This window comes from Acinonyx jubatus, chromosome A2, assembly GCF_027475565.1.
Source record: "Acinonyx jubatus isolate Ajub_Pintada_27869175 chromosome A2, VMU_Ajub_asm_v1.0, whole genome shotgun sequence".
Taxonomy (NCBI): Eukaryota; Metazoa; Chordata; class Mammalia; order Carnivora; family Felidae; genus Acinonyx; species Acinonyx jubatus.
Window position 1 is genome coordinate 155,990,442 of NC_069383.1, and position 26,414 is coordinate 156,016,855.

At 52.7% G+C, this 26,414-nt stretch overlaps 2 protein-coding genes across 10 annotated transcripts; one reads left to right on the top strand and one right to left on the bottom strand.

Annotated features, from left to right (window-relative positions):
• Positions 1-2: 2 nt before the first annotated feature.
• Positions 3-24,666, top strand: BRME1 (break repair meiotic recombinase recruitment factor 1). Of its 9 annotated transcripts, none has more exons than XM_053219773.1 (11): positions 123-200; positions 495-558; positions 957-1,008; positions 5,283-5,460; positions 8,392-8,473; positions 8,711-8,821; positions 12,469-13,773; positions 16,866-16,976; positions 17,219-17,307; positions 19,340-19,432; positions 23,295-24,666. In XM_053219773.1, exons 1-11 carry the CDS (start codon positions 169-171, stop codon positions 23,299-23,301), a joined length of 2,124 nt encoding a protein of 707 aa, XP_053075748.1. In that variant the 5' UTR covers positions 123-168; the 3' UTR covers positions 23,302-24,666. The 9 variants fall into 9 exon arrangements, 8 of the variants coding, with proteins under 8 accessions (XP_053075752.1, XP_053075751.1, XP_053075750.1 ...); XM_027050313.2 differs by lacking the exon at positions 23,295-24,666 and adding an exon at positions 19,675-19,920 and having other exon boundaries at positions 124-200; XR_008297235.1 differs by lacking the exons at positions 16,866-16,976; positions 23,295-24,666 and having other exon boundaries at positions 3-200; positions 12,469-12,573; positions 13,541-13,773; positions 19,340-19,387.
• NANOS3 (nanos C2HC-type zinc finger 3) lies at positions 22,249-25,232 on the bottom strand. The gene is made up of 2 exons (XM_053219783.1): positions 24,532-25,232; positions 22,249-22,588 (listed from the first exon to the last, which is right to left on the bottom strand). The coding sequence occupies exons 1-2, from the start codon at positions 25,025-25,027 to the stop codon at positions 22,521-22,523; spliced, it is 564 nt and encodes a 187-aa protein (XP_053075758.1). The 5' UTR covers positions 25,028-25,232; the 3' UTR covers positions 22,249-22,520.
• Positions 25,233-26,414: the final 1,182 nt, after the last annotated feature.

The window sequence follows — 26,414 nt, forward strand, 5'->3', positions numbered from 1 at the left end:
TTGCTGGGCCCGCCGCACTGAAACTACAACTCCCGGCAGGCAGTGCGCGGGCACGCGTGCGCACTGCCGGGCGGTGGGCGGGCCGCGGGCCGCGCGGGAAAGAGGCGGGGCGTGCGCGCGTGTGCGGGGGCGGTGCTGCCATCGCGCCTGCGCACGGCGGTGCCGTGAATGCGCGGGAAAGAGGTCGAGCGCGCGCGCAGGTGTGAGGGGCGGTGTCCGCCGCGCGGTTCGCGGCGTCGCGCGGCCACCTGCGGGCTCTGGCCTCTCCTGGCGGCCCGGGTCTGGACATTCCATATTTTTAGGTGGCCGGGGTAGGGTTAGTGTGGGTCCGGCCCCCGGAAGTCGGGCCCACAGCGCTCGGGCTTCGGGCCTTCTCCGCCCTTCCCCCCCCACAGTCAGCGCCAGACCCCCGGCCTCCGTGAGGGCCACCTTTTGCCCTTCATTTTCTCAGAAAATTCTAATGCAAGTAATTTAACCGAGTTGTTCCCCGACAGATCCAGGCAGACCTACCCAGTTCCTGATAAGGACAGAGGAACCTTGACAACTTCTGTGGCCCAGGTCGGTGTCGACTTGTCTGGACGGCCCCAGGCATCCCCCACAGGGCTCCCTGACCCTTTGAAGGGCCCCAGGTGGCTCCTTCCAGGGTCCTCGGGTGTCCCTGGAAGGGCCTCCAACCAGAGCGGAGAGGGACGGCGCTTCCCATGTTCTGTCCCGACGTGGGGACTAGAGCCGTGTCCCCAGGGCTTCCCAGGCGGGCGGGCGGGCCGTGGCCTGAGGTGGCTGTGACTCCCCCCAGCCATGTTCCCTCGGGGCCCAGCTTGACCTCCCCCACCCCGCGTCCCGCAGCCTGATGGGCCAAGGTGCGGGGAGGGTGGCTTCTGCCCTCAGCCAAGGTCACTGGGGCTGTACCCAGGGGCGAGGACTGCTTACAACGATGGGATTGTGCTCATTTTCAGATTTCTCAAAGGAGGGATAAAATGACCAAGAGGAAAAAGCTTCGGACTTCAGGTATTTGGACACTCAAGTTGACACGTCTTTATTGCTGCTTCCGGTTACGGGAGGATGTGGGCCTGTTTGTTGTAGAAATGCTAACACGACCCCGCCAAGCCCCTGGGCGGGGGCAGTGGCTTCATAGAGCTGGTGAGAAAAGGATGAATTGTGGAAAGTGCATATGGTAAAAAAAAGTGAAAGCTTTCTGGAGTTTCCTCCACCCTCGGGTGGGATCCCACAAGCTTAGGGCAGGGGTGCGCTCTCAGAGACAACCTTTGAATAGAGCTACAAGGTCTTTTTTTTTTTTTTTTTAACGTCTATTTTTTCTTAACTTTTTAATTTTTTTTAAGTTTATTTATTTTTGAGACAGAGACAGAACATGAACGGGGAGGGACAGAAAGAGAGGGAGACACAGAATCTGAAGCAGGCTCCAGGCTCCGAGCCATCAGCCCAGAGCCCGACGTGGGGCTCGAACTCACGGACCGCGAGATCATGACCTGAGCTGAAGTCGGACGCTTCACCGACTGAGCCACCCAGGCGCCCCTTTAACGTCTATTTATTTTTGAGAGAGAGAGACAAACTGGGATCAGGGGAGGGGCAGAGAGAGAGGGAGACACAGAATCCGAAGCAGGCTCCAGGCTCCGAGCTGTCAGCACAGAGCCCGACGTGGGGCTCGAACTCATGAACCACAGGATCACGACCTGAGCCAGAGTCGGACGCTCAACCGACTGAGCCACCTGGGTGCCCCCAACTACAAGGTCTTTGATATACTACAGGGTCATCGGTTGGTGGCTAAGTGTTTCACTCTGGAACCAAAACCCTGCGTTGAGGGCAGCCTGGGTGGCTCATTCTGTTGAGTATCCAACTCTACATTTTGGCCCTGTGCTGGGATTTGCACGGAGCCTGCTTAGGATTCTCTCTCCCCCTCTCCCTCTGCCCCTACTCTGATCGCGTTCTCTTTCTCTCTCTCAAGATAAACAAATAAACGTAAAAAAAAAAAAAAAAAAAAAAACTGGGTTCATCCCAGCTCTCATGCTTGCCCTGTGATTGCAGATGACTTACTTTGTGCCTCAGTTTCTCCTTTCTGTAAATAGAAGATAATAAAGGCACCTACCCTGTCCATTCAAACAATGATTCTCAACCTGGTGGGAGGATTTTTTGCTCCTCGGAAGACACTGGAAATGTCTACAGACATTTTTGGTTTTCACAACTGATATCTTTGGGGAAGGTGGCAGGGACTGGCATTTAGTGGGTTGAGGCCTGGGATGTGCTCAAAATCGTAGAATGCACAGGACAGCCCCCCACAACACAGAATGATCTGGCCTCAAATGTCAACAGTACCGAGATGGAGAACTCTGCCCTAGAGCTCACATGTGGATTAGTATTTGTAAAGCACAGAGGATAGACCCTAGGTACACACAAGTGTATGCTGCTGTTATGATTCTCCCCCCAGACTTAAAAAAAAACAACAAAAAAAAACCTTCATTCTAAAGTAATTTTGGTCTTACAGAAAACTTGCAAAAATAGTTCAGGGTTCTGTCTACCCTACCTCCAGCTTCCCATGAGGTTAATGTCCAACAAAACCACAGGACAACGATCAATCATAATATTGCATAAGAAGCCAAGAAATGAACCTCACTACACTACTTGTTCCAAACTTTGCTATATATACAGCAATATAGTGTTTTCACTGGAAAATAGAATCATCACACATACCGACCTATAATCCGTTTTTTGTTTTATGGGATATCACATCCTCTTTATTTGTCAACCTACATATACGTTTCTTCACTCGAAAAGAAAAATACCCAGCGTTACATAGTATAGCACCACCTCCCTGTCATTGTCTAAGATAACTTAAACCTCGTAGAAGTTTAGAAATGATCACTTACTGGCTAATGAACGTAAGGAGTAGCACTCATTTCCCACCCCACCCCCCAACTATGTGGGACAAAAATTAGCAACGGATTGAAAATGTTTTGTGTAGAAATGAGCAACAGGCTGCTTGGAAACACAGGAATTTCACTGACCTTGGAGGGGGAAGCTGGGGACAGCCAGGCCCACCCACAGCATGTCATTTGGGGCCTCTCTTGGCAGTGGCCTCCCTAGCTCGGTGGACCCCAGGCTGGCCCAGGACAGCTGTTTCTGTGTGTCCTGGAAGGGGTGGGGACAGAGGAAGAGGATTCTGGCAGGTGGTGAAAGAAGCCCTTCCCTCCCAACGTCTTTGGCCTTTGGTGTTGAACATAAGGTTCTGCCTTAGTTTTTCTTAAATTAGTCCTGTGGGGATAGATCACAGGAAGGAAATGGGAGGCTCTTCACTTCTGTTGATATTTTTGTTTTTTATTTGGTACACATGTCCATTGGATGAGTAAAGCGAGCTGGTGTTTGGGCATCGTAAGAAACCAAATAAACAAAGCTGCTCGATTTTGCCTTTTTTGGCAGACCACAGGGTGGGAATATGCTTGTGTGAGAAGCATTCGTTGGAGCCTTGCTCTAAGTACAGCACTGGCTCGGGCACCTAAGCAGGGTGCACCGGCAGGCGGGGCAAGGATGCGATCAAAGGGTGCCGCAGACTCAGGTCCTGCCCTCATGACCCTCAGGGTCTAGGCAGGGGAGAAAGAAAATTGCTTCTCGCCGGGAGCACTAATCCAAATACACAGCAGTAAGGTGTGTTCTAAAAGGGTACACGTGAACCATAAGAGAATCAAAAAAATTACAGAAAAGTCACAGTGGTCTACTGGAGCACAAACAGCCAAGTGAATGCTAACGAGGACCCTAGTGATAGATGTGGGGGATGGGGGGCTCATTCAGTGGGTTTCCCTCTAGCTGAGGTTGGAAAGGATCTACCTGACTGAACTCCAGAAAGACCACCTGGTTTGCCTTTTTGTTCTCACTGGTCAGAGGCACAGTACATAGTAGGTACTCAATAAATGCTCAAGTGCACTTAAGTATGCAGGCTCTGGAGTTGGACTGACTGGATCCCATTCCAGATTCCTTGGCCTCCAGGTGCCTCAGCTTTCTTATCTGTAAGATGGGCAGGACAGTGGGATGCTGCCTCAAAGTTTTATCATAACATACCCAACTTCTCAGGATAGTGTCTGTCATGGAGTTGTCTAGGTTCAACCTTTATCATTTGTTTTTTGAATAAATGAGTAGGGGGGTGCCTGGGTGGCGCAGTCGGTTAAGCGTCCGACTTCAGCCAGGTCACGATCTCGCGGTCCGTGGGTTCGAGCCCCGCGTCAGGTTCTGGGCTGATGGCTCGGAGCCTGGAGCCTGTTTCCGATTCTGTGTCTCCCTCTCTCTCTCTCTGCCCCTCCCCCGTTCATGCTCTGTCTCTCTCTGTCCCAAAAATAAATAAAAAACGTTGAAAAAAAAATTTTTTTAAAAATGAGTAGGTTGGGGCCAGGTTTGGAGAGGTATTACAAGTCAGCCACTACCGGCAGTTTCCGTGTAAGGGTGTTTCCTTCATTCAGCAAATAGGTGTTAGGCTCTTAATTGCTTTCAGTGATGGGGAAGGTATTGCAGATATTCAAGGGGCTGAGGAGCAGCTGAGATGTCACCTCCCTAGCACTCGATGACTATAGGTCCCAGTTTTCCCAGGATGGATATTCTGCAGGCATCACAGAAAACTAGAGTGGTACATAATCTAGTCCTATCAGTGTTTCCTGGTGGTGATCTCTGTTTTACACGTGTGTTTATTTAATCATGTACCAAGTACTTATTGAGCACCAGTGGTATACTAGATGATCTTCTAGGCGCTTGAGACTCAGTAGAGAGTGAGATAGACCCCTCTTTGTATGGAGCAGGTTGTATTGAGGGAGACAGAAAATAACCAGTACATCAGATACTGGCAAAAAAAAAGCTGTGAGGTGAATGAAACAGACCGTGGGTCTCTATAGGGGGTGCCCTATAGAGAAGTCAGGGATGGCCCTCTGCAGGAATATTTGAGCTGAGACTCAAGGAAGCCAGTACACATCTCTCCCCACCTTCCCAGAGAGACAGGTGGCTGGACCAGGTTGTCTTATGTAGTTTGGTGCCAGGCCACGTCAGGATTTGGTCTCAGTCATGACCAGTCCTTAGGTAAAAAGCCTTTGAATCCCATGGCTACCTAAGCTCCTAGACAAGGCTCCATCCCATCTCTCTCTCCAGGCTAGTGTCAGAGCAAGGGTTTCCTGCTCTTGGAACAAGCTTGTTCATGTTGCAGCAGTGGCCCTGCCATGTTGGTTGTCAGCCGTGGAAGTGCCTGCTCCCTGTACCTCCCATCCCTTCATTTTCCTTTCTCTCTAAACTAGGTGGAGAAGGAATCCGTCCTCCAAAACTCCCAAAGAACCCAAGGCTAGGAGACTCTGGCAGGCCCCCCCAGAGTTCTGAGTGGGGCTGTTTGTGTCTCTCTGAAGCGTCAGAAGGCAGATCAGGACCTGTTCCCTCTGCCGAACAGAGGACAGAGGAACCAGTACAGGCAGCCTCCAGGTAGGTGGCTTGGAACATTCCAGCAAGCCTTCACACCAACAGTGGGCACAGCACAGCCGTCCAGTAGGCAGGATGCAAAAGCGTGGGGACAACCATGACCCATCCAACGCCACGCCTCCCTCTGCGGGTTCAGGGCCCCTCAGGTTGCTTCTCAAAGCCATTCCTAGGACTCTCCTTTCCAGAGAGAAAGGTTGATATTTTAACCACGGGCAAGGAAAACCTTGAATGTTTCAAGGTCACTTGGTAATAGAATGCATCTTGTCCTCTGCTGGTCAAATCCATGTTTATCCCACATTCCTTCTTAACCAAGAAAGGATCGATGGAGTTGTGGGTCTGTGAACTAATAAGCCATGAAAGGGGATAGCAAATATTATGTGCCAGACAGTGTGCTAATAATAAACAGTTTACGTCTGTCTGTTCGTTTAATCCTCGTGGCTATGTGAGGTAAGTTTTTATCCCTGTGTCACAGGTGAGGACTCCGAAATTTCAAGAAATCAAATGGCTTACTTGCCCAAGGCTACTGAGCTGGTGCAGGGCAGGCTGGGGTCTGGCTGTGTCTGGCTCCTGTGTTCCTAACCACCAAGGTTTCCCAGCTTCCTTATTTTTATTTTCAGGAATATGTAATTAAGCACAATGGGGGAAAAAGAAAGATCTGGAGCATAGTCTATTCATGGAGTTAAACCACTTGTAACTACAACAAAGTAGAAAGGGTTAGCAGGAGTTAAGAGGAGGATTCCTGCTACCAGAAGTCTTCAAAGAAAGTATCATGGATCAGTGTACCAAATTTTCTGAGTAAACAGTTGCGGCACATGGTCTGACCAACAGAGCTGTTTTTGGCAGTGGGGGCTGTGTGGTCGCAGGTCATTGCAATCTTAAGACTGAAGGCAGCCCTGTGGTGTGTGGGATATGAAGAGGGGCCGCATGTCACAGCTAACCCGTTCTCCCAGACAGGTAGCATGATGTCACTGTGCTTCACGCTCCTGGAGAGGCCAGCAGGGCTCATGGGGTCCCAGGCACTGCCCACCCTACTGTCTTAGTCCATAAGAATAGTCAGAACCTACAGAAGTGGGTTCCCACTCTCTTTTTTCTGTTTTTGTTTTCAGAATGTTTAATTAAGAAATACCATGTGCATAGAAGTACAACAGAAAAAAGCAAAGCCAACAAGCTTAACACATTTATGTTGAGAAGTGAAATCTTTACCAGTACCCTAGCAGTCACCCAAATAATCCATTCCAATTAAAAATTTTCAAACTCTTGGGGCACCTGGGTGGCTCAGTTGGTTGAGCATCGAACTTCAACTTAGGTCATGATCTCACAGTTCGTGGGTTTGAGCCCCATGTTGGGCTCTGTGCTGACAGCTCAGAGCCTGGAGCCTGCTTCAGATTCTGTCTCTCTCTCTCTCTCTCTCTCTCTCTCTCTCCCCCCCCCTCCCCCACTCTCACTCTGTTTCTGTCTCTCTCGAAAATAAATAAGCATTAAAAATTAAAAAAAAATTTTTTTTCAAACTCTTGCTGTCAGTATCTAGATTTATTCTGTCTCCATAACCTCCTGACATGGTTTAAACCTGTTACTGTATCTTCGTGCTTTTTCCTGTTCCACTAATAAAGGTGAAATCATGAAGGTTTAGTTCCAGATTTTGATTTTTTTTAACAACACATACATCCACATTTATTTAGATATAACCATAAGTCTCACAATCTTTTTAAAAAGACCTAATATTTGGGGGGGGGGGGCGCCTGGGTGGCTCAGTTGGTTGCGTGTCTGACTTCGGCTCAGGTCATGGTCTTGCAGTTTGTGAGTTCAAGCCCCATGTCGGGCTCTGTGCTGACATTGCAGAGCCTGGAGCCTGTTTTGGGTTCTGTGTCTCCCTCTCTCTCTCTGCCTCTCCCTTGCACTCTGTCTCTCTCTCTCAAAAATAAATAAACATTAAAAAAAAAAAGACCTAATTTTTTAAGGTCTTTGGGTTTATAATAAAATTGGAAAGAAGGTAATGGAGAGTTCCCATATAGACCCCTGGCCCCACACATGCGTAGCCTTACCCATTGTCATGATCACTCACCAGAGCTGTGCATTTGTTACCCAGGATGAACCCGCACTGACACATAATAATCACCTGCAATCCACAGTTTACTTTAGAGATCACTCTGTGTTGTATGTTCTGTGGGTTTGGGCAAACATAGAATGACATGTATCTACCATTATAATCTCATGCACAGTATTTTCACTGCCTAAAAATTCTTTGCGCTCCACCTGTTCATCTCTCCTCTCTCCAACTCTGGCCCCACGGATCTTTTTATTGTCTTCGTAGTTTTGCCTTTTCCAGAATGTCATAGCGTTTCCATCATACGATATGTAGCTTTTTCAGGTCACTTATTTCACTTAGTAACACGCATTTAAGCTTCCTCTCTGTGTTCTCATGGCTTGATAGCTCATTTCTTTTAATGCCGAATAATATTCCATTGTCTGGATGCACCACAGTTTATTTATCCATTCACCCACTAAATGCAATCTCAGTTGCTTCTGCATTTTTGGCAATTAATGAGTACACCTGTTTTTTCTGACATTGTGTCTTCTGCATCTACAACTTCCTTTCTCTGGAATTTGCAGAGTTGGGGGTTAGAGTGTCATTCCAAATGTGAAATCCTATTCTTATTTCAGGAGCCAATTCCTGGGATTCTAAGGGTAAAGTGCTGCCAGAGCAGGAAGCTTGGATTCTAGATGTGAGACTCTGCACCCTTCTTGGCAGTCACATGTCACCCTAGGCGCAGCTCCCCTTCTCCACCCCACCCTCTCCAAGCAGGTGCTCCAGGACCTCCCTTGCAGAAGACTGAGCACCACTTTGCCTTTGGATTCATTCTGTTTGTCTTACCACGCGCACAGACAGCTTTCCAGAACTTCAGAACCACCTCTGTTTTGCCTTTCTCCACCCAGCTCCCCTGCTGAGGAAGCACAAGCTCCCGCCAGTCTCCTCGGGGAACCAGAAAAGGAGCCAGCACCCCTTCCTCTTTCCCAGGTGAGCCTGTTCTATGGCCTCATATATGTACTACAAACGCTGCCTCCCTTAAGCTGGAGTTCTTATCTCCATTCAGCATCAACAGGCTGGCAGGTTGGTGAGACTGTGCTGGGGATGGAGTGGAGGGCAAGGACTGCATTTGAAGCTGCAAGAAAGGAACTGGTTTGGTGTTTGTTTTCTGAGACCTCATTCCGCCCTTATCTTTATTGCTGCTTTGTTCTTGTATCTGGTTCACAGAATTCAGCCAGGAGGTTTGTCCCCCAGTTTGCAAAGTCCAGGAAGATAGTGACAAGACCAGCAGAGTTGAGGGAAGAGGACCTCAGGAGTGGAACCCCTAAAATCAGCCAGGTGAGCCCGTTAGACACCCAGTAGCTGCTTGGACCAGCCTTGGCTACTGAGTTCAACCTTGGTTTTCTTTGGCATTGGCTAGACGTGCATCTGTCTGCACGCCCTTTTTCAGTGCCTGATGCTACAGATGTGTGTGGAGCGTGTGCCACGCCTGTGTGAGGCGCTCAGGACAGCTGTGCCTGCACCCAAGTGGTCAAGGCTACAGCCCTTTTCCCTAGGTTGCATGATAGTAATAAAAATGCAGAAAGACAATCCACATTCTGTCCCTGAACCCCTTTACTTCTTGGAAGCTTTTGTGTGGTTGGGGGTAGGGGATGGGTCTTACAGTGTACTTTCTTGTCCTTTCTACCATGAGCTCCCAGGGTAATGATGTCTCTGGCAACAGGGGCCCCTACAAAAGTGAGGGATGGGCATTCCCAGCAGCCACGTTTGTAATCATTCCCGGCGGAGAACACCCGATATCCTTTAATGGGCGAATGGCTGAACACACCATAGAGCACAACCCAGCAATGAAAGAGTAACAAACCAGTGATACACGCAACAATCTAGATGGATTTCTAGGGTGTTATGTGGAGTGAGAAAAGCCAGTCCCAAGAGGTTATATACCGTAGGGTTTCATTTGCATAACGTTATTGAAATGAGAAACTTATAGAGATGGGTTGGTTAGTGGTTGCAGGGAGTTGGACCAGGGTGGGGTGGGGAGGTGAGTGTGGCTACACGTGGCAGCACAAGGGACCCTGTGTTGGAGATTTCCCATATCTTATTTGTGTGGTGGATGCACAGCCTCCACCACTGAGAGAGCTTTGTAGAACTTCACACACACACACACAAACAAGTGTAAGTCAAGCTGGAAAGCCAAATAAGGTCGGTGGACTTGATCAGTGTTGGTATCTGGACTGTGATATTATACTCAAGTTATATAAGATGATACCACTGGGGGAAACTGGGTAAAGGGCATGACGAGTCTTTTTCTGCCATTTCTTTATAACTACATATGAATATACAATGATCTCACAAAAAGTGTAATTTAAAAACAAGAGGGGTCGGGGGGTGCCTGGGTGGCTCAGTCAGTTAAGTGTCTGACTCTTGGTTTCAGCTCAGGTCATGATCTTGCGGCTTTGTGAGTTCTAGTCCCATGTTGGGCTCTGTGCTGGCAGCGCAGAGTCTACTTGTGATTCTCCCTCTCTCTCTGTCCCTCCCCCGCCTCGTGCGATGTTTGTCTCTCTCAAATAAACTTAATAAATAAATACATACGTGCATACGTACATACAAACGAGAGGTCGGGTGCCTGGTTGGCTCAGTTGGTAGAGCATGAGACTCCTGATCTTGGGGTTGTGAATTCAAGCTCCATGTTTGGTGTAGAGCTTATTTAAAAAAAAATAATATTAACTAACTAATAAGAGGGGTCTTAGCTTCACTGTCGACTGAAAATGTGCAGGAAATGCTATGTGTAACTCAGCGGCTGGTTGCAGTGGCTTTACTGAAGCCAGACTGACAGGCCATGACCTTCAATGCTCTGATATTTGCAACACTCACCCACCTAGAAAGGTTGGACTTGACTGATGTAGGGAGGTAACTGTGGAGGAGGCATCTCCCTCAGTGCTGATAACCGTATGGAAGAAGCATGGGAAGGGTGGGGACAATCACTGTCTATAGGGTGCCCTTGGATACAGACCTCAGTCCCTACCTATCAGATGTAATTACTTGTAGTCCAGTTTGAAAGGAGAGTTGATGGCATGGTTGTGAGAGGAAGGGAGGTGATGGGTTGACTCCAGGGTTTGGGGCCTGAATAGCTTGAAGGATGGAGTTGCTGTAGTTGAAACAGGGAGTCTCTGAGGGCATACTCAGGAGCTGGTGTCGGTCATGTGACATTGGATGTCACCAGGAGATACCAGAGGGAGATTCCAGATACCAGTGTCTCGAGTTGGGGGAGATCCAAGGGCTGCAGTGGTTCTGCAGGTTTAGGTCTGAATGCCTGGATTGAGCTGCCATCTACCTAGGGGACAATATCTATCTACGTCCCAGTCAGAACCCTCTTTCCCACCCTGTTCTGGTCATCTCTGTCTCCATTAGGGACATTTGGCTTCTCCCTCTCTCTTTTAAGTTTTTTTTTTTAGTGTTTGTTTATTGTGAGAGAGAGAGCAGGAGAGGGGCAGAGAGAGAAGGAGAGAGAAAGAATCCCAAACAGGCTCTGTGCTGTCAGCATAGAGCCTGATGCAGGGCTTGAACCCACGAACCGTGAGATCATGACCTGAGCCAAAACCCAAGAGTTGGATGCTTACCCGATTGAGCCACCCAGGCAACCCATCTCTCTTTTAAGTTTTTTTTTAAATGTTTGTTTATTTTTGAGAGAGAGAGAGAGAGAGAGAGACAGAGTGCAAGTGGGAGAGGGGCACAGAGAAGAGATACAGAATCTGAAGCAGGCTCTAGGCTATGAGCTATCAGCACAGAGCCTGATGTGGGCTTGAACTCACGAACCCACAAGATCATAACCTGAGCCAAAGTCAGATGCTTAACTGACTGAGCCACCCAGGCGTCCCTTAAGTTTTTATGTTGAAATAATTATAGGCTCATAAAAAATTGCAAAAATAGTATGGACCCAAGTGTCCACTGATAGATGAATAAACAAAATGTTGCATATCCATACAATGGGATATTATTCAGCCTTAAAAAGCAAAGACATTCTGATAAAGGCTACAACATAAATGAAACTGGGCAATATTATGCTGAGTGAAATAACCCAGCCACAAAAGGATAAATACTGTAGGATTCCACTTACAGGAAGTCCCTAGAGAAGTCAAATCCATGGAGGCAGAAAGTAGACGCTCGATGCTTGGATGCCCGGGGCTGGGAGACAGGGATTAATGGGGACAGAATTTCAGCTTGGGAAGATGAAAAGAGTTTTGGAGATGGAAGGTGGTGACGGTTGCACAACAGTGTACATGTATTTTATGCCACTAAACTGTATACTTACTGATTAAGATGGTGAGTTTTAAATAATGCGTATTAGACCACAATTGAAAACAAAAACAGTACAGGGGCGCCTAGGAGGCTCAGTCAGGTAAGCGTCCGACTTCGACTCAGGTTATGATCTCACAGTTCGTGGGTTCGAGCCCCGCATCGGGCCCTGTGCTGACAGCTCAGAGCCTGGAGCCTGCTATGAATTCTATGTCTTCCTCTCTCTCTGCTCCTCCCCTGCTCATGCTTTGTCTCTCTCTCTCCTTCAAAAATAAATAAAAACATTTAAAAATTAAAAAAAAAAAAGAAAAGAAAACAGTACAGAGAGGTCCTTGTGTGCTCTCCTCCAGTTTCCTCCAGTGGTAACATCTTCTAACTAGCATCCATTGCCAACACCGGTCAGTTGACGTTGACACAATCCACAGGCCCCCTTGATTTTTATATCCTTGATCTGTCCAAGAGCCTCCATGTGCCCAGTGTTAGTGGGAAGAAGGAGCTGATGGAAAGAGGGATTCCTCTGCTTCTGGTCCCCATTCCAGCCCCTGGCTCTAACTATGCCCAGGACTGGTACTGAATGGTACTGGGTGCACCATGTGTAACATCTGAGACTTTGTACAGGTATAGTTACAACTAGAAAAAATTTTAGTTGATTATTGAAGGCTCAAGGCTGAGTCTTTTACTCTCCATAGGAAACACCGCCAGGGCCCAGTAGCCAACAGGCCAGAAGCCGACTGCAAGAGGAGTCACTAGGGCTTGCTTCCTGGGAGGCCAGGGAGCTGGGAGCCCAGACCCAGGTAGACAGCACTCACCCTGAACACAGAGACCAAAACCCCATGACACCTGTGCCTGGAAGTGGGGATTCTCCGCCCTCGGCTTCCACCAATGTCTCTCCAGAACGGGGGATGGTACCCTTGGCCTCAGAGAGGGCCAGCCAGGACCACCTGTCGGAGCAAGGAACCAACACACCGGATGGTGAAAGCAGGAAGGGATGTTGGGTTCTAGGCTATCGTGGCCAGAAAGGGCTCCTGCTGAGCAGTGATGCTGAAGAGAAGGAGCCAGACCGAGGAAGCCTCCAGGAAGCAGGTGTCCAAGGGGGAGCAGAGGCTGACCTGCCTGAGGGGCACAGAGAAAAAGGAGACAGTGTCCTGGGTCCCTCCTCCACTCAGGGCCCAGAGCCCGGATCTGCAGACCAGGCCCTCTCTGACCCCATGCAGATACCCAGCAAGACTAGCAGGGAAGCAGAACAGAGCTGTAGTGGCCCAAGTCATTCCTCCCTTGGGACCGTTGTCATCACAGACAGGAGGACAGACCCCACTGAGCCAGAATGGAGGGCTCCAGAGGTGGCCAAGCCAGATGAACAGGCCAACACCAGGGCACCTTCCTCTCCCAGTGGGAAGGCCCCTGATGGAGGCCACAGTGGGGTCCTGCTCAGCTGCACACTTCTCACTGGGGAGACAGGAGGCGGAAGGGAGGCAAGGTGGGAAGACAAGCCCCCTGGCAACATCCTGGGGGGCCCTTTAGGCTCCCTGGCTCTGGATCGCAGGATAAAAGAGCCCATAGTAGGTGCTGGAGATTCCAGTCTTCTAGCCTCAGAAGTGGGCCCACCTGTTGATCAAACAAGGGCGCCTGGCCTGGATGAAGAGGGACTGGGGGGGATATGTGCACTGCCTTTGCTATTGCAGCCTGAAGGTGAAAAGGCAGCTGAGTTAAGGAGCCAGAGCCCTAAAGGAGACCTTGACTGGTTCAATCTGTCTCTTGGAGCCTTTGCTCCTCCAGTGCACAGAGAAGCAGTGGGTGGCCCTTCCCAGGAGACCAGGGCCTGCCACGACCACCCAGATGCCCCTGAAGATCCCACAGGCTGGTCTGAACTCCCTCCTGGCTCTGCAGACCAGGCTCTCTTGGGGGAGTCTCCAGCCATGGAACCTCACTTCCTGCCAGACAGCCAGATATGGGATGCCCTAGAAGTCCCTGACCTTGCAGCCTCACCTGAGCAGGTAAGAGTTTCCCCACATGATAGCCAGACCATCCCAAGATAGGTGTCAAGTGGCCATGAGCCCTGTCACAAACCACCCACCGGTGGGGAATTTGGGGTGTGTGGCCATCTGTTTATACAACACACGGGTCTAGGAGAATGAGGTTTAGTTTCAGTGTGTATGGAGTCAGTGATTTTCCAGATAGGACAGTCCTGCCTTTCTTTCTGTAAGGAGTTTGTGTGGGAACTGCAGAGCCCCAGGCAGTGACACACATGCATTCCGTCAGCCCAGGCAGAGTTGATGGAGGTCCTCCATTCCTTGACTGGAGCCCCCAGGTGTGCCCACCCTCTCCACGCTTCAGGGCCTGGCCCTGGCTGCAGGTTTCTGAAGGATATAAAGAGGATGCCTGAAGCCTTGAGGGTACCTTTGAAAAAGCCAGTGTTGTCAAAGCTGGGCATGGGGGAGAGGACTTCAGTCTCCAACTGAAAAGAGCCTTTGCCCATCTTAAGGGTCGTTTCAGGGTCCTGATATGATTTTTTTTCCAAATATATACAAGAATTTTGCTTTCCTGCTGGAATTCGTAGGGACTTTCTTTCCTTCAGGGATCTGCCTGCCCAACAGGCAGTGGGAGAGCTGCCCCAAATCACCTTGCCTGGCTACTGAGCCTACACCGGCCATTGGCATTCACCTGTCTAGGGCAGGTGGCAGCCTTGCTTCGGCCCCACCCCCAGGGAGGCACCACATCCCTGACCACTGGCACACCTGAATCTGGGCTAAGTGCTTTGTGGTCACACCCTGGAAGGTAGGTGGTTCTCTTTCCACACACTGGGTGTGGATAAGAGGCTGAAGGAGGTTGGGCACCTGCCCAAGGTGAAGCAGCTGAGTGAAGCAGGCTGGGTCTGTTCCCAGGTTGGCCTGATTCTGCAGTTGTGCCTGTCCTGGAACACAGAACCCAGCTTGCTTCACAAATATTGGCCTCTGTTTCTTCGGCTGTCCTGTTGAAATGTTTAAAAAATTAATTCAGTTACATGCTTATCAAGAGCCTGCTCTTCCAGGAGTCAGCACATCAGGCGTGGTCCCTGCCCCTGTGAGGTTTGTGGTTGTACTGTTCCCACCTGCCTCTCCCAGAGTAAACATTTTGTACCCTATCATTTCAGCACTTGAAGAGTTTTTTTATACAATATGGCCCCGAAACACAAGCCTAGTATTTCATCTGGTGCCTAGCTGAAGAAAGCCAGCTGTTCCAGCCACAGAGGGGAATGTGGCTGGGTTGAGCAAATGTGAGTCTCCAAGGTGCTGCCTTCCCAGGGGATGGCCAAGGGTCGTCTTTGGCCCTTCACCATGTTTACCTGCAAGGTAGCTTCAGACCAGGCCCCAGGTGCCACATGTGGGCCCCCAGTACCTTGGACCACCCATTTCTCAATCACCAGATGAGTAAGATCATGGAAAGCCAATCGCCGTGCAGTCCACTCATAACGTTTGAAGACAAGTACCTGGGATAGATGGGCGTTCAGCTCCTGGCACAGCTGAGATTTTATAATTGAAGCCCCATCCCTTGAAAAATATAAACCCGTGCCTTGGAAAGAAGAGCAGTCTAAGTTGCCCCCAGTCTCTGGCTGCTGGGCAGTGGCTAAAGGAGCAGTTGGGCTATCTAGTGGCATCCAGCAGGCAAAGAGCAAGCCCTTCCTGATCGGCCACCAGTGACTTTGGGCTTTGGAAACACCAAGGAATCCGCCGCAGTGGTGGGACCCAGCAGACAGCCGGGGTGGTCAGACCTGACAGGCCCCCCAGGGGCGGAAGCGCTGCCCTGACAAGGCTGCTGATGCCTGGGCACGTTTCGTTTAGTTAATGGGCGTTCCCAAACAAGTTGGGGCGACCCCGGCACAGACAGGTTCCCACGGAAAGCTTCTGGATGGGGCCCAGCAGGAAGGCTGCGTGGACAGGCACACTTGGGAATAGAGTGCAGGTAGATGGAGAGAGTAGCAGCAGCGGCCTGCCCGCTGTCCCTCACGGTGGCACAGCCATGAGCACTGCTTCGGAGGAGGCAACTCGGGGTGTCCCAGAGGTTACACCGCAATGACAGAGCAGTTTCGAACCCAGGTCTCCTCACAGAAAACTATGGTGTTTTCTTCTCATAGTAGCTCCCTTAGGATGTAACACTCCCCACAGAGACACTGGGGCCTCTGTAGGCCACTGCCACGTAAGTCACTTAAAAGAGGCTGATTCCAAGTCCCTCTTGGGTCCTAGAGTGGTGGCCTCCAGCACATTCTGGAGGAGAACTGCCCTCACTGTGTCAAACATTCCCAGAACCCTGGTGGAGGCAGCAGTACCTGTCAGGAGGGAGAATATTCCTCATGGCCAAGAACAGCACAGTGAGTTGAGCGAACATGTGATGCCAAGTTGTATTTTAAGCCACAGAGTCACTTACATGAAAGTCAGCCAGATGCCTGGGAGATAACTGGACGGGCTTCCCAACTCGGCGCTGCTGGCATTTGGCCCCAGATAGTTCTGTGTGGTGGGGCTGTCCTGTGCACTGTAGGGTGCTGAGTGGCCCTCCTGACCTCTACCCACAGCATGCCCGTAGCACCTTCCCCAGTACCAAAGTGTGCCGACCAGCGTGAAGTGCCTAGGGGTGATCCTCCCTGGTGAGAGCCGCTGGGCTACAAGCAGCTCTTCACGTCTGCTCCTTGGGATTCAGGGACGGTTTGCGAGCCCTTCATCCCACCCCCCACTGCTGTCAGGAGAGAGGAGCTCGGTTCTGAAAAGATGTCTTTTGCAGCGGGTCCCGTCTTACTCTAGGACTTTGGTCCCCCCAGAAGAGGCCCTGGGCCGGCCACTCTGCCCCAGCCTCTTTGCCTCTTTTCAGAGGGACATATGTCACCTCCATGATTGAGCCTGACATTTTCCATGAAAGTTAAACCACCGTTGACATTTAGAAACTTAAGCTTCTCAGGGTTATCTGGCTTTCTCCCCTATTAATTATAAATTTTCCCTTAAAATGTATTTGCAAAATCTCCCCCTGACATGAAACCTGGCTGACCTCTTCCCCTCAACACCAGATGCCCACCTCGCCCCAGTCACCATTACTGGGGGTCTTCTCTGTATCTTTCCAGATACTGCAGGATGAGCAGGAGACAGTGCTACACCTCAGCCATCAGAGACAGAGCCATCTGCCAGCACAGATCAGCCCTTCAGAAAGCACAGGCCCGGCAGGGGACACCAGGGTCAGGCCCCACACTGCCCTGTCTGCTCTTTTGGAATGGGGAGGTGGGGAGAGCAGCCGGGGCTGGCGGCCCCCGGGTCTAGCTGTTACGGCATCCCGTCCCTTCCCTACACCACTGTTCTGCAGGATTCTCTGCCTCCATGTCCCTGACATGGCCCGGAGGAACCGAGAGGTCCCCTGCATGACCCTTCCCTGTGCAGGGCTCACAGCTAGGTCATTCATAGGTGTGCTGTCTCTTCACAGTTGTTTCCTCTGGGGAGCAGGCTGGACTCTTGTTGGCCTGGCACAAGCCTACATGCTGATGGAGGCCCCCTCACTGACTTCCAGCTGAGGTAGACATGATGGGGGGAGGCTGACCCAGGACCCTTGCCCCAGTACCGGTTGTCCCTAAGTGCCTGGGAGGGGAAAACGTCACTGCTTTCCTGGCACTGGCACTTCCCACACTCTCCCTCACCATAGGCCTGCCTTGCCCTGGATGGGCCTCAGTAAGGGAGCCAAGCCCCATCTTTCAAACTGTGCGTGTCCCCTGATCCCCATGAGTGGAAAAATCATGATCATCGATCTACAGACAAACCACAGTCTCTTCCCAGAACCCCTGGGAAGGTGCCCCCAGGTCCATGGGTTGTTGTGACGTACCATGTGCTTTTTGTGGAGAGAGGTTCTAGAGCTTTCCCTAAATCTCTAGAGGGGAAGAGGACCCAGACAGGGCTAAGAACCGTTGGCCCATGTGACCTTGGGGTCTGTCCCCACTCTGGCACCTTCTGGACCTCCAGGGTCCCTGACTACTGGTCCCATCTCCTCACTTGGCTCTGTGCCCTAAGGCAGGCCACTTTCTCCCTCCTGCAGGCCATGGAATGTGTGTGTGTGTGTGTGTGTGTGTGTGTGTGTGTGTGTGTGTGTGTTGGGGGGGTCCTCTGTCTCTACCCCAGAGCCTTTCACAGTCCCATCACCTCCCTTTGTGTCCTTTCTCCCCACCCTGCCAGGCGCTAACACTGAGCCAGTCCTCTCCTGTTACCTTGTACTTGAACTGGCCTCTCTGCAGAGGCTGCAGCTTATCGATTATTCACGGCCAAGTTTCTGTTTCTGGCTGGCAAGTGTGGAGGAGGGGTGAGAGACACAGCCCTTGGCAGAATTTGTCTCCTTCCTTTTTCTCCTCCTCCCCCTCATCCTCAGGATAGAGGTGGCCACGTTCCCACCTCTTACCCATGCATAACGTCTGTAAATAGTCCCTGTTGTACCACTTGTTGCCACACACACACACACACACACACACACACACACACACACACACTGCAAGGGGATCAGTGGCAGTTTAGTCAAAGTGGCCTTACTATTGCTTGAGCAAAGAGGAGAGAGATTCATGTTGTGAATCTCCAGTGGCCTCTGATATGACCCACATGGATGACTGGAAGCCCCAGGCAGGTTATGGGTCTGGTTCAGTGGCCTGTGGCTGAGTGGGACGTGCAGAGGCTAAGGCAAGCCAGCTCAGGGTGACCGAAGCGGGTGGGGCAGAACTGGAGTTCCCACAGTGACAGCCCGGCAGACACTGCTAAGCTGGGGTGTGGGAGGATTTAGGAACAGCTGTTGGCTCGAGTCCAGGAGGGCAGCCCACTGCCCACACCCGCAGGCCACATGTGTTAGATACAGTGGGTGCTGTGGTGCATCTACCCTTCCATAGATACTAATGCCATCCAGTGCCAGCTCTTCCAGGAATTGCTCTGGGCATGGGGGAGGCCGTGTGGGACAAAACACAAAACTTCCATCTGGTGGGGGTGGGAGGGTGAGAGACCAGCAAATTAGTCAGATGGTGAAGTGTTGAGAAAAAGACTGTGAGGAAGGGGTTAAAAATTTACAGTGGTGATCAGGGAAGGCCCCCTCCCCCCACCAGGAGGAGATATTTGGGAAAGAACATTCCAGGGCCCTAAGAAGTGCTCAGGGAACAGCCAGGAATTCAGTGTGGCTGGAACAGGGGGGGAAGGGAATGAGAATGAGGGGATGGGGTCTGGAGTCTGGAGGTGCTGCCAGATGGTGCAGGGCTGCAGGGAGGGGCACTGGGCCCACCCCACCCAGCACTGAACGGGGGACAGGCTGGAGGGGCAGGAACTGGGGGCCAGGGGGGCTGTGGCAGCTGTCCAGACAAGGACCAAGGTGGTGGGGAGGCGGCTGGATTCTGAGTGTGCTTCTCATGGTACAGCCAGCCAGGTTGGCCATGAGGGCTCTGCCTGTGGTGGCTTCGTATCTGTAAAAGAAAGGTATTAACATCCAGAGAAGACTGCTCCAGGCCCAGCAAAAGCCCCCAGAACAGACTTTGACAGAGCTGTCCAGTGAGGTCAGGCTTCACGTCATCCCTCCCTTCCCCCCCAGGACATGTGTAGGGATCAAAGCTTGCGAAGCTGCCAGGATGGAGGACGCAACAGACACCGTGCGTGGCCTTGTCGTTGAGCTCTCCAACCTGAAGTAAGCACTGGGCAGGGATCCATGGATGAGTGGGGTGGGAGGGGTGGCAGAGGGGACAGGGCCTTGGAGGGTGGTGGGGAGGGCCCAGTGCCAGCATCTGCCTGTGTGCGTGTCCATGATCCGTGAGTGTGTAGGTGTGTGAGCTTGTGTGGGAGAGTGAGCAGCCACTTGTGCCTGAATGAGAGGTGGGGTCCTCGCACGGACGTCTGGTGGAGCACAGCTCCTGCTGGCACTTCCTGCAGCCGGCTGATCATGAGCACCCACCGGGACCTGGAGGCCTTCAGGCGCCTCAACTACAGGAAGGCAAGGCCAGCAGGGAAAGCGCCGGCACCCTACACATCAAAGGGAGCTGGGAATCTCCCTCCAGGGGAGCGATCCTGGAGGGATTTGTAGATTACTTCCAGACCACCTCAGGAGCGCCCTGTGCGCACACTTGGGTGCAAGCTCACAGTGCCTATGCGTGTTTCCTCTGCGCTGGCCCCCTACGCGTGTTTCCTCTGCGCTGGCCCCCAGAAGTGCCTGGTACTCCTGCCAAACAGCTGGAAACAATCCCTCAGCAGACCCCGGAAAGCCTGCAGGCCGTGTGTGCCCCTGGTTTACCCTAGAAGATGCTCCAGCGTTTCCCCAGTGGGCCCCAGAAACCTTCCCTCAGCCTACCCAGAAGTCAGCTTTCCATGGGAAACACAGGAGGCCAGGCCTCAGTCAATAGCCTCCCTTGGGAGTTGGTACGGGAGGGGACCTGCTCCTCCCTGGGGCTGCAGCAAAGGCCAGAGGCAGGAGGCTGGAGGCTGACTGTGCCCCCAACACTCAGAAAGCCAGCTGCTCTGAGCAGGGCCTAGAGCGGCCCGGATGTTTATCTGGATTTGCAAATTTCAGTTCTTTAGCTCAGGTTATGGGAGGTTCAGAATTTCTTTCTTTCCTGGAGGAGAAAAGGGTTCCCTTTGTTGGCGGTACCTTTGTTTTTCTCCAGATTTCCATTTTATTTGTTCTGGTTAAAGCATTAATAAATGATTCCCTAGTGTGGATCTGTGACCTGTTGTTTGGGGTTTGAGGCATTTTCAGTTCCTTATGTTTTGCCCACAAACCTCCCTAACCACCTCTTTCTCCTTTTACTTCTCATCCTCCCCAGGAAGGCAGGTTGGGCCACTGCCGGGCCCTGTGAATCAAGGGGTCCCCACAAGATGTTAAGTGTGTCAGTCTCCAGGAGTGGGTGGCTGTGTGTCCATGTGTGTGTACACATCCAAGCACACACACACCCGTATCTGTGGGGCAACAAGCCCACTGAGACATCATAGTTGATCACCCAACTGCGGAGTTGGTAGGTTCGCTTTGAAGCTCAGATGGCCTTACCCATCCCCCAAGGAAAAAGCTGCTTCTAGGCCCCAGACTGGAAGGAGGCAGTGCTGGGGGATTGTTACTGATGCAAACACAGCTAGTGTCTGCAGGTGCTGCTGTCCAACCCGTTTTACAGAACACGATGCTTCAATTAAATTGGTCACCAAAAGGTTGACCAGACTGGAAACTTCATTAGTGCTTTGACCTGTGACTCCTGCACCCATTTCCTATAGTCAAGGCAGAGATCCCCTCCTACTGCCTTCTTAGACCCCAGGAAACCCATGCTGGAGGAGAGCAAGGTGGGTCATGGTCCCCCTTCTCCTGGCTGGATGTGCAGCTTCTTCCTTGAACCTGCCTGGACATGCCCCTTCTCCTGGTACCCTGGATCTCAAGTGCCAGCAGCTCTGGCCTATACAAGGAGCATTTACAAGCAGCTGGGGGTGGCTGGGACGTTGTGTCCCCTAACCCAGTTTGAAACTCTTGGGGCTGCTAAGGAGCCTTCCTCTGGGTCTTCTTTCTCCTCCTTCCCTCCCCTCTCCAAGCAGAGGGACCAGGCTGTCCTCAAGGACTGTCTCCCATCCCCAGCCCTCCTCCTGGGTGGCCTCGGGTCCTGGTCCACGTCCAAAAGCCAAGGGCCAGAGGGGACCTGCAAAATCCAAAATCCCGCTTCCACCCAACTCTGGGAGACCATGTGAGCTAGGGATGGAACCCCAGACCCCAGGCCAGCCCTTGGCTTGGGGGAAGAATTTAGACAGACACTTGCCACCTGCTGCCCTCTGGAGGCCAGGGGAGCAGACAGGGAGTGGGGATTCCAACAAGCTCAGCCTTTGCCCCAGGAGAACTGGATCACACTACCTTGTAGGGACGGATCTCCCTCCCCTGCCCAAGCAGAGCCAAAGCCATGATGCCTTCTGCCCAAGGCCTCGGCTGGCCCAACCCCCCAGGACATACTCCCATTCTTTGCCAACCCCCTCAAGAAGTCCTTCCCTGTTCTGAAGGGTCTGGCATGTGACTTCATGGCCTTGGTTGCTGGGACATCTGTGATGACCTAAACATTCACTGAGGGCCTCCTTGGTCAGGATGATTTGGGGAGGAGGGGGAGGGACAGTCTCCTATCAAGCCCCCACCTCCAGGGTGGAGGATTCTGCCCATTTGGCATGTCAGTGTGTGAGAGATGGCTGGAAGGGAGTTCGAAAATACCAAACATCACAGAAATGGCTTCAGGGTGCTAACCGGGCAGCAAGTGCCGTGCTCAGGTGCTGGGCTGTCACCCTGTGGTGCCCACTCCCATTTGTCAGCATAAAGTAAGCTCACCCCAGCGCTCCAGGATGAACCAAAATCCAAGTAACAGTTGGGGAAAGTGGGGGTCAGAGTAACATGTGGGGGCTGAAAGATGCAGTGAGAATAGAAGAGAGGTGCCCCATCCCCTCTGGAGCTGTTCACACTACCTTGTCCCAAGACCTGGCCTCTTCTGACGCTGATCCATTCATAAGTATTTATTGAGTGCTGAGTGGGTGGCCAGTGCCGGGGAGGGAGGGCCAGGGTGACCGATGGCCACCTCCTTCCTCATGGGGGGGGGGGCTCTTTCAGCTGTGCTCCCAGGCCCTGCTCTCTTAGCCAGGCCTCCAGGCTGGGGGAAGGGCCCAGGGGCAGGTCCTTGCAAAGTGGACCTTCCCCAAAATACATCTTCCATCCAGCTTGGGTCCCCACACCCAGGGGAAGGCAGCATCTCCATCCTCCCTGCACCAGTCTCCTAGGCAGAAGTGGAGGGACAGCAGGAAGAGGGTGAAGGTCCAGAAGACTTCCCAGCACCTTTGGAACCTGGATTTTAAAAAGCGGAGGGAAGGAGAAAAATGATAATAGGGTATGATTCAAGGCCCTCAAAGTCCTGGTTCAAACTTCAAGGCTGCCGGGGCTCTGGCGCCACCTGGGGGCCGCTCCTGGAATAGCATCCCTGTGACCGCCAGATCAGGACAGCCCAGGGTGGGACCCAGAGCTGGATACAAAGCCCAGAAACTCCCACTCTGGCTGGCTGCGCTGCCCCCTTGCGGCTGCAGGGCTCTGGGACTCCACATTTGTTACACCCAGAATGTTACAGGAGGCTGGCCTTTCTGCCAGTATTGCGGTGAGGGCTGCTCCACTCCACCCTCCAAACCTGGGGAGTTTTCCTATTCCCTCCCACTTAAGAGGGGAAAAAAAGCAAATTCTGAGGCCATCATTTCTATGTACCCTCGGCTTCCCCCATTTCCCAGTTGGACTTCACTGCATCTCTTGGGGAATATGGTCTTCTCCTGGAGGGACTCATCTCTTTGGACAAATGCTCCCTGCACAGCTTCTGGAGGTGAGGGTGAGATGGTCCCGCCCAGTCACTTCCCTCATGGAGCTCACACTCTGATGGAAGAGGCTATACCCACATCGGGCACCCAAATGGGCAACAACATGGCCCCATCAGACCTGCCTCTTCTGTTAGCCATCTTCCACAAAAGCAATTAAAGTTGCTAAAACGATTTGTTTGAAAACCCCACAGGAGCTGAGGCCTTTCGCATCTGTAATAACTGCTGCCACGTAAACTCAAACTACACCAAGCCTGCGGCCTGCCTGGTCCCTGGCCTTCCTGCCTGGCTGGGAGCTCGTTAGAAATGCAGGTGCTCAGGCCCCACCCAGACCTGCAGAAATGGAATCCACACTTGATGATCACTATGGGGTGACCCATAGGGTGAGCCAGGCAGTGTGGGGCCAGTTTAGACCTCAGGGAGGCTTCAGCCAAAGCTCTCATAAACTTATGCCCCCGCTGCCCTCCTGAGCTGATCCACACACAACCTGACGTTTCCCTGGATGCTGGGTCTCTCCCTCCTTGCTGCCTTGACACCTTTGCCTGGAGGACCAGCCTCCTTCCTGCCTTCTAACACTCTGAAATCTGTCCCGACAGTCCAGTCTACCACGGTCCAACATACTGTTAACATGCAGACCTCGTCTTGCCCCTTCCGTGGCTCCCTAGTACCCAAGTCCAAGATTTATAAGGCTTTTGTGCTGTTCCCCCAAGTCTCTGACACCTCTTCCACCGTACATGCACACGCATTCTGTCGCAGATACATTAACTTCACTGGGTTCCTGAACAAACTCCAATGCCTGGGCCACACTTCTCAGCACTCCATCAAACTGAATTAGACTTTCAAAAGTCACTTCCCCCAGGAAGCCCTCCTGGACCCCTCTATCCGGATCCAGGTGCTTCCTCCAGACTCTCCCATTCAGCACTCATCACACTCTCTGAAATGCCGCTCTCCCATCTACCTTTTCACATCGCTGACCCAGCCCAGCACTCAGCACAAAACAGACACCCAAGCTATTTGGCGAAAGAGGAACAAAGGAGCATGAAGAAGCCAGGGTTCAGAGACGCTGAGAACTTCTCTCAGGCCACACAGCTCCTAAGTGCCAAGCAGGACTGGAGCCCCTGCTATACCTAACTGCAGATCCCACTACTAGTCCCCACAGCCTCCCCGACAGATCACCCCACGCCTGGAAAATACGGCGTTTCCCACATGGGCCCAAAGAGGGAGAGTCTTGCCCAGGCCACAAGTTAATCCCAGCCCCAGTTTACTCACATTGGGCAACACTTCTAGAATATTGTTCTAAAGTTTCTACACAGATCACCTCCCCCCGCCCCTCTAAAGTGGGTGCTTGGGCTAACCCCACTTCATAGAGGCCCCGAAGGACTCAGCCACAGCCTGGGGCAGGTCCCCTCCACAGCGGGTCTCCCCAGCCACCTGCACAGGCCGCCGCCGCTGCTCCCGCGCCTGCTGCTCCCGCGCCTGCCGCTCCTCCTCTGCGATGCCCCGAGTCCTGCATCCTCGCCTTATCAGGCCGGGATACCCTCTTGCCAGCTGAGTTGCGGGTGGTATAGCTGTAGACGGAGGTGTAGCCCTGGCCAGTGAGCGGGCAGAAACGACGGGTGTGGGCACGCTCACGCGTAGCGCCGCACTGAGGGCACACGTAGTCACGAAGGATGGGACACAGCACCCGGCCGGCCTCATCCTTGAGCACATGGGACTGGTAGATGGCCCGGGACTCGCCGTTGTGTTTGCAGAAAGAGCACAGGCGTTCAGGAGCTGCTGAAGATTCCGGGCTGGGCCTCTGACCCCCAGGTCCTGGAGCTGGCTGTGGCTGGGGGTCCAGCCTGGCCTCAGGCTCCCCTTCCCCACGCAGAGCCCCGACCAGGCGTGCCAAACCCAGGTAATCCGTCCATAGGTTGAAGGTTCCCATAGCTGGGCAGCGTGTGTGCCAGGTAGAGGGGCAGAGAGAAGAAGCCTTGCCTGCCCAGAGCTCCGCTTTCTAACCCGTCCTCTGCCCCTCCCTTCCCCTCTGTGGAGCCTAGGAGTCTGGGCTGTCAATTCCCTCCTTATACCTCCAAGGGAGTGTGAAGGGGGAGGAGCAGGCCATGGGAGGTTCCTTATTGTCACAGGGGGGCTTGCTGCCGCTCCCCCATAAAGGCACCTGCCAGGGGATACATGGTCTCTAGGTGGGCTGGGGGTGATGGGGAGTGACAGGACACAGGCCGCAGGGGGCACCCACAGTTGGGAGCCACCCCCCACACAGAGGGGCATGGGGAGGGCTACCCCTGCCTACCCCTCTTGGAGGCCTGTGAGGCCAGCCAGTCCTGCCCCACAGGGAGACGGGGAGGGGAGGGGGAAGCCCCACCCCAAAGACAAGCACCGATGTAGTCAGTAACTTAGTAACTTGTGTCTTCCTTCCCCTGGGCTGGGGGAGGGGCCGGGTGCCCCTGGGCTCTTTGGGGAAGGTGGGGAGCTGCTGATGCTCCGGCTGTCTCTGGAAGGGGGATGGTGCCTGGTTCATGGGGAAGGCCAAGGATCAAGACCCCCAGCTCAGGAGTCCCTCAGGGAGCTTTCACACCTATTTCAGTGGAACCACTTCCATGGATGAACACCCTGAGGTATGAGGCCACCTGCCCATACTTCACAAAGACAACACAAAAGCCAGTCTCCCCCATCCAGTTACCATAGCCCCTAAGGCTAGGTGCTGGCCCTGGGGTGGACAGGAAGTGAGAAAACATTATGGGGGCAGCAGAGGCACAGGCTGGGTTAATGGAGGGGGGTCCCCCAGCACCTCAATCCCCAGCCACTCCCTCAAATGAGACCCTCAAGAGGTACCCAGGGGGGGCAGAGACTCGGCAGATGAAGGGATGAGCAGGCACCAAGGTGCTAAGGGGCAACCACAGGTAAAGCAGAGGTCTGTGGGTGCTGGGCCCAGGACCTAGACACAGAGAGGAGGGGCTCTGCTGCCTGCCCACCCCATTCATTGGTTGACTGACTCGTTCAAGAAATCCTAGCCCTGAGTCCTCTGGGAACAGGGCTCACTATCCCGTCAGAAAGGTTTTCCAGGTGCCTCCCAACTCCCCCCACTCCCCTGGATTTATTCCCCAAATCAGGCCTGTGTCCATAAGGATCCCAGATGCCAGCCCTCCCCAAGGGGTGAGGAGCTGAGGTCAGGGCATCGCGTGAGTGGGTCTTGTCCCTTCCCCTCAGGCTGTGTCCGGCCCAGCCACAGTGACATTCATCCCTCGGTGGGTCTGGCCTCCGTCCTCACAACCCACCGACAACAATGAATGTTGATTGTGACCTTCGCTGTGGCC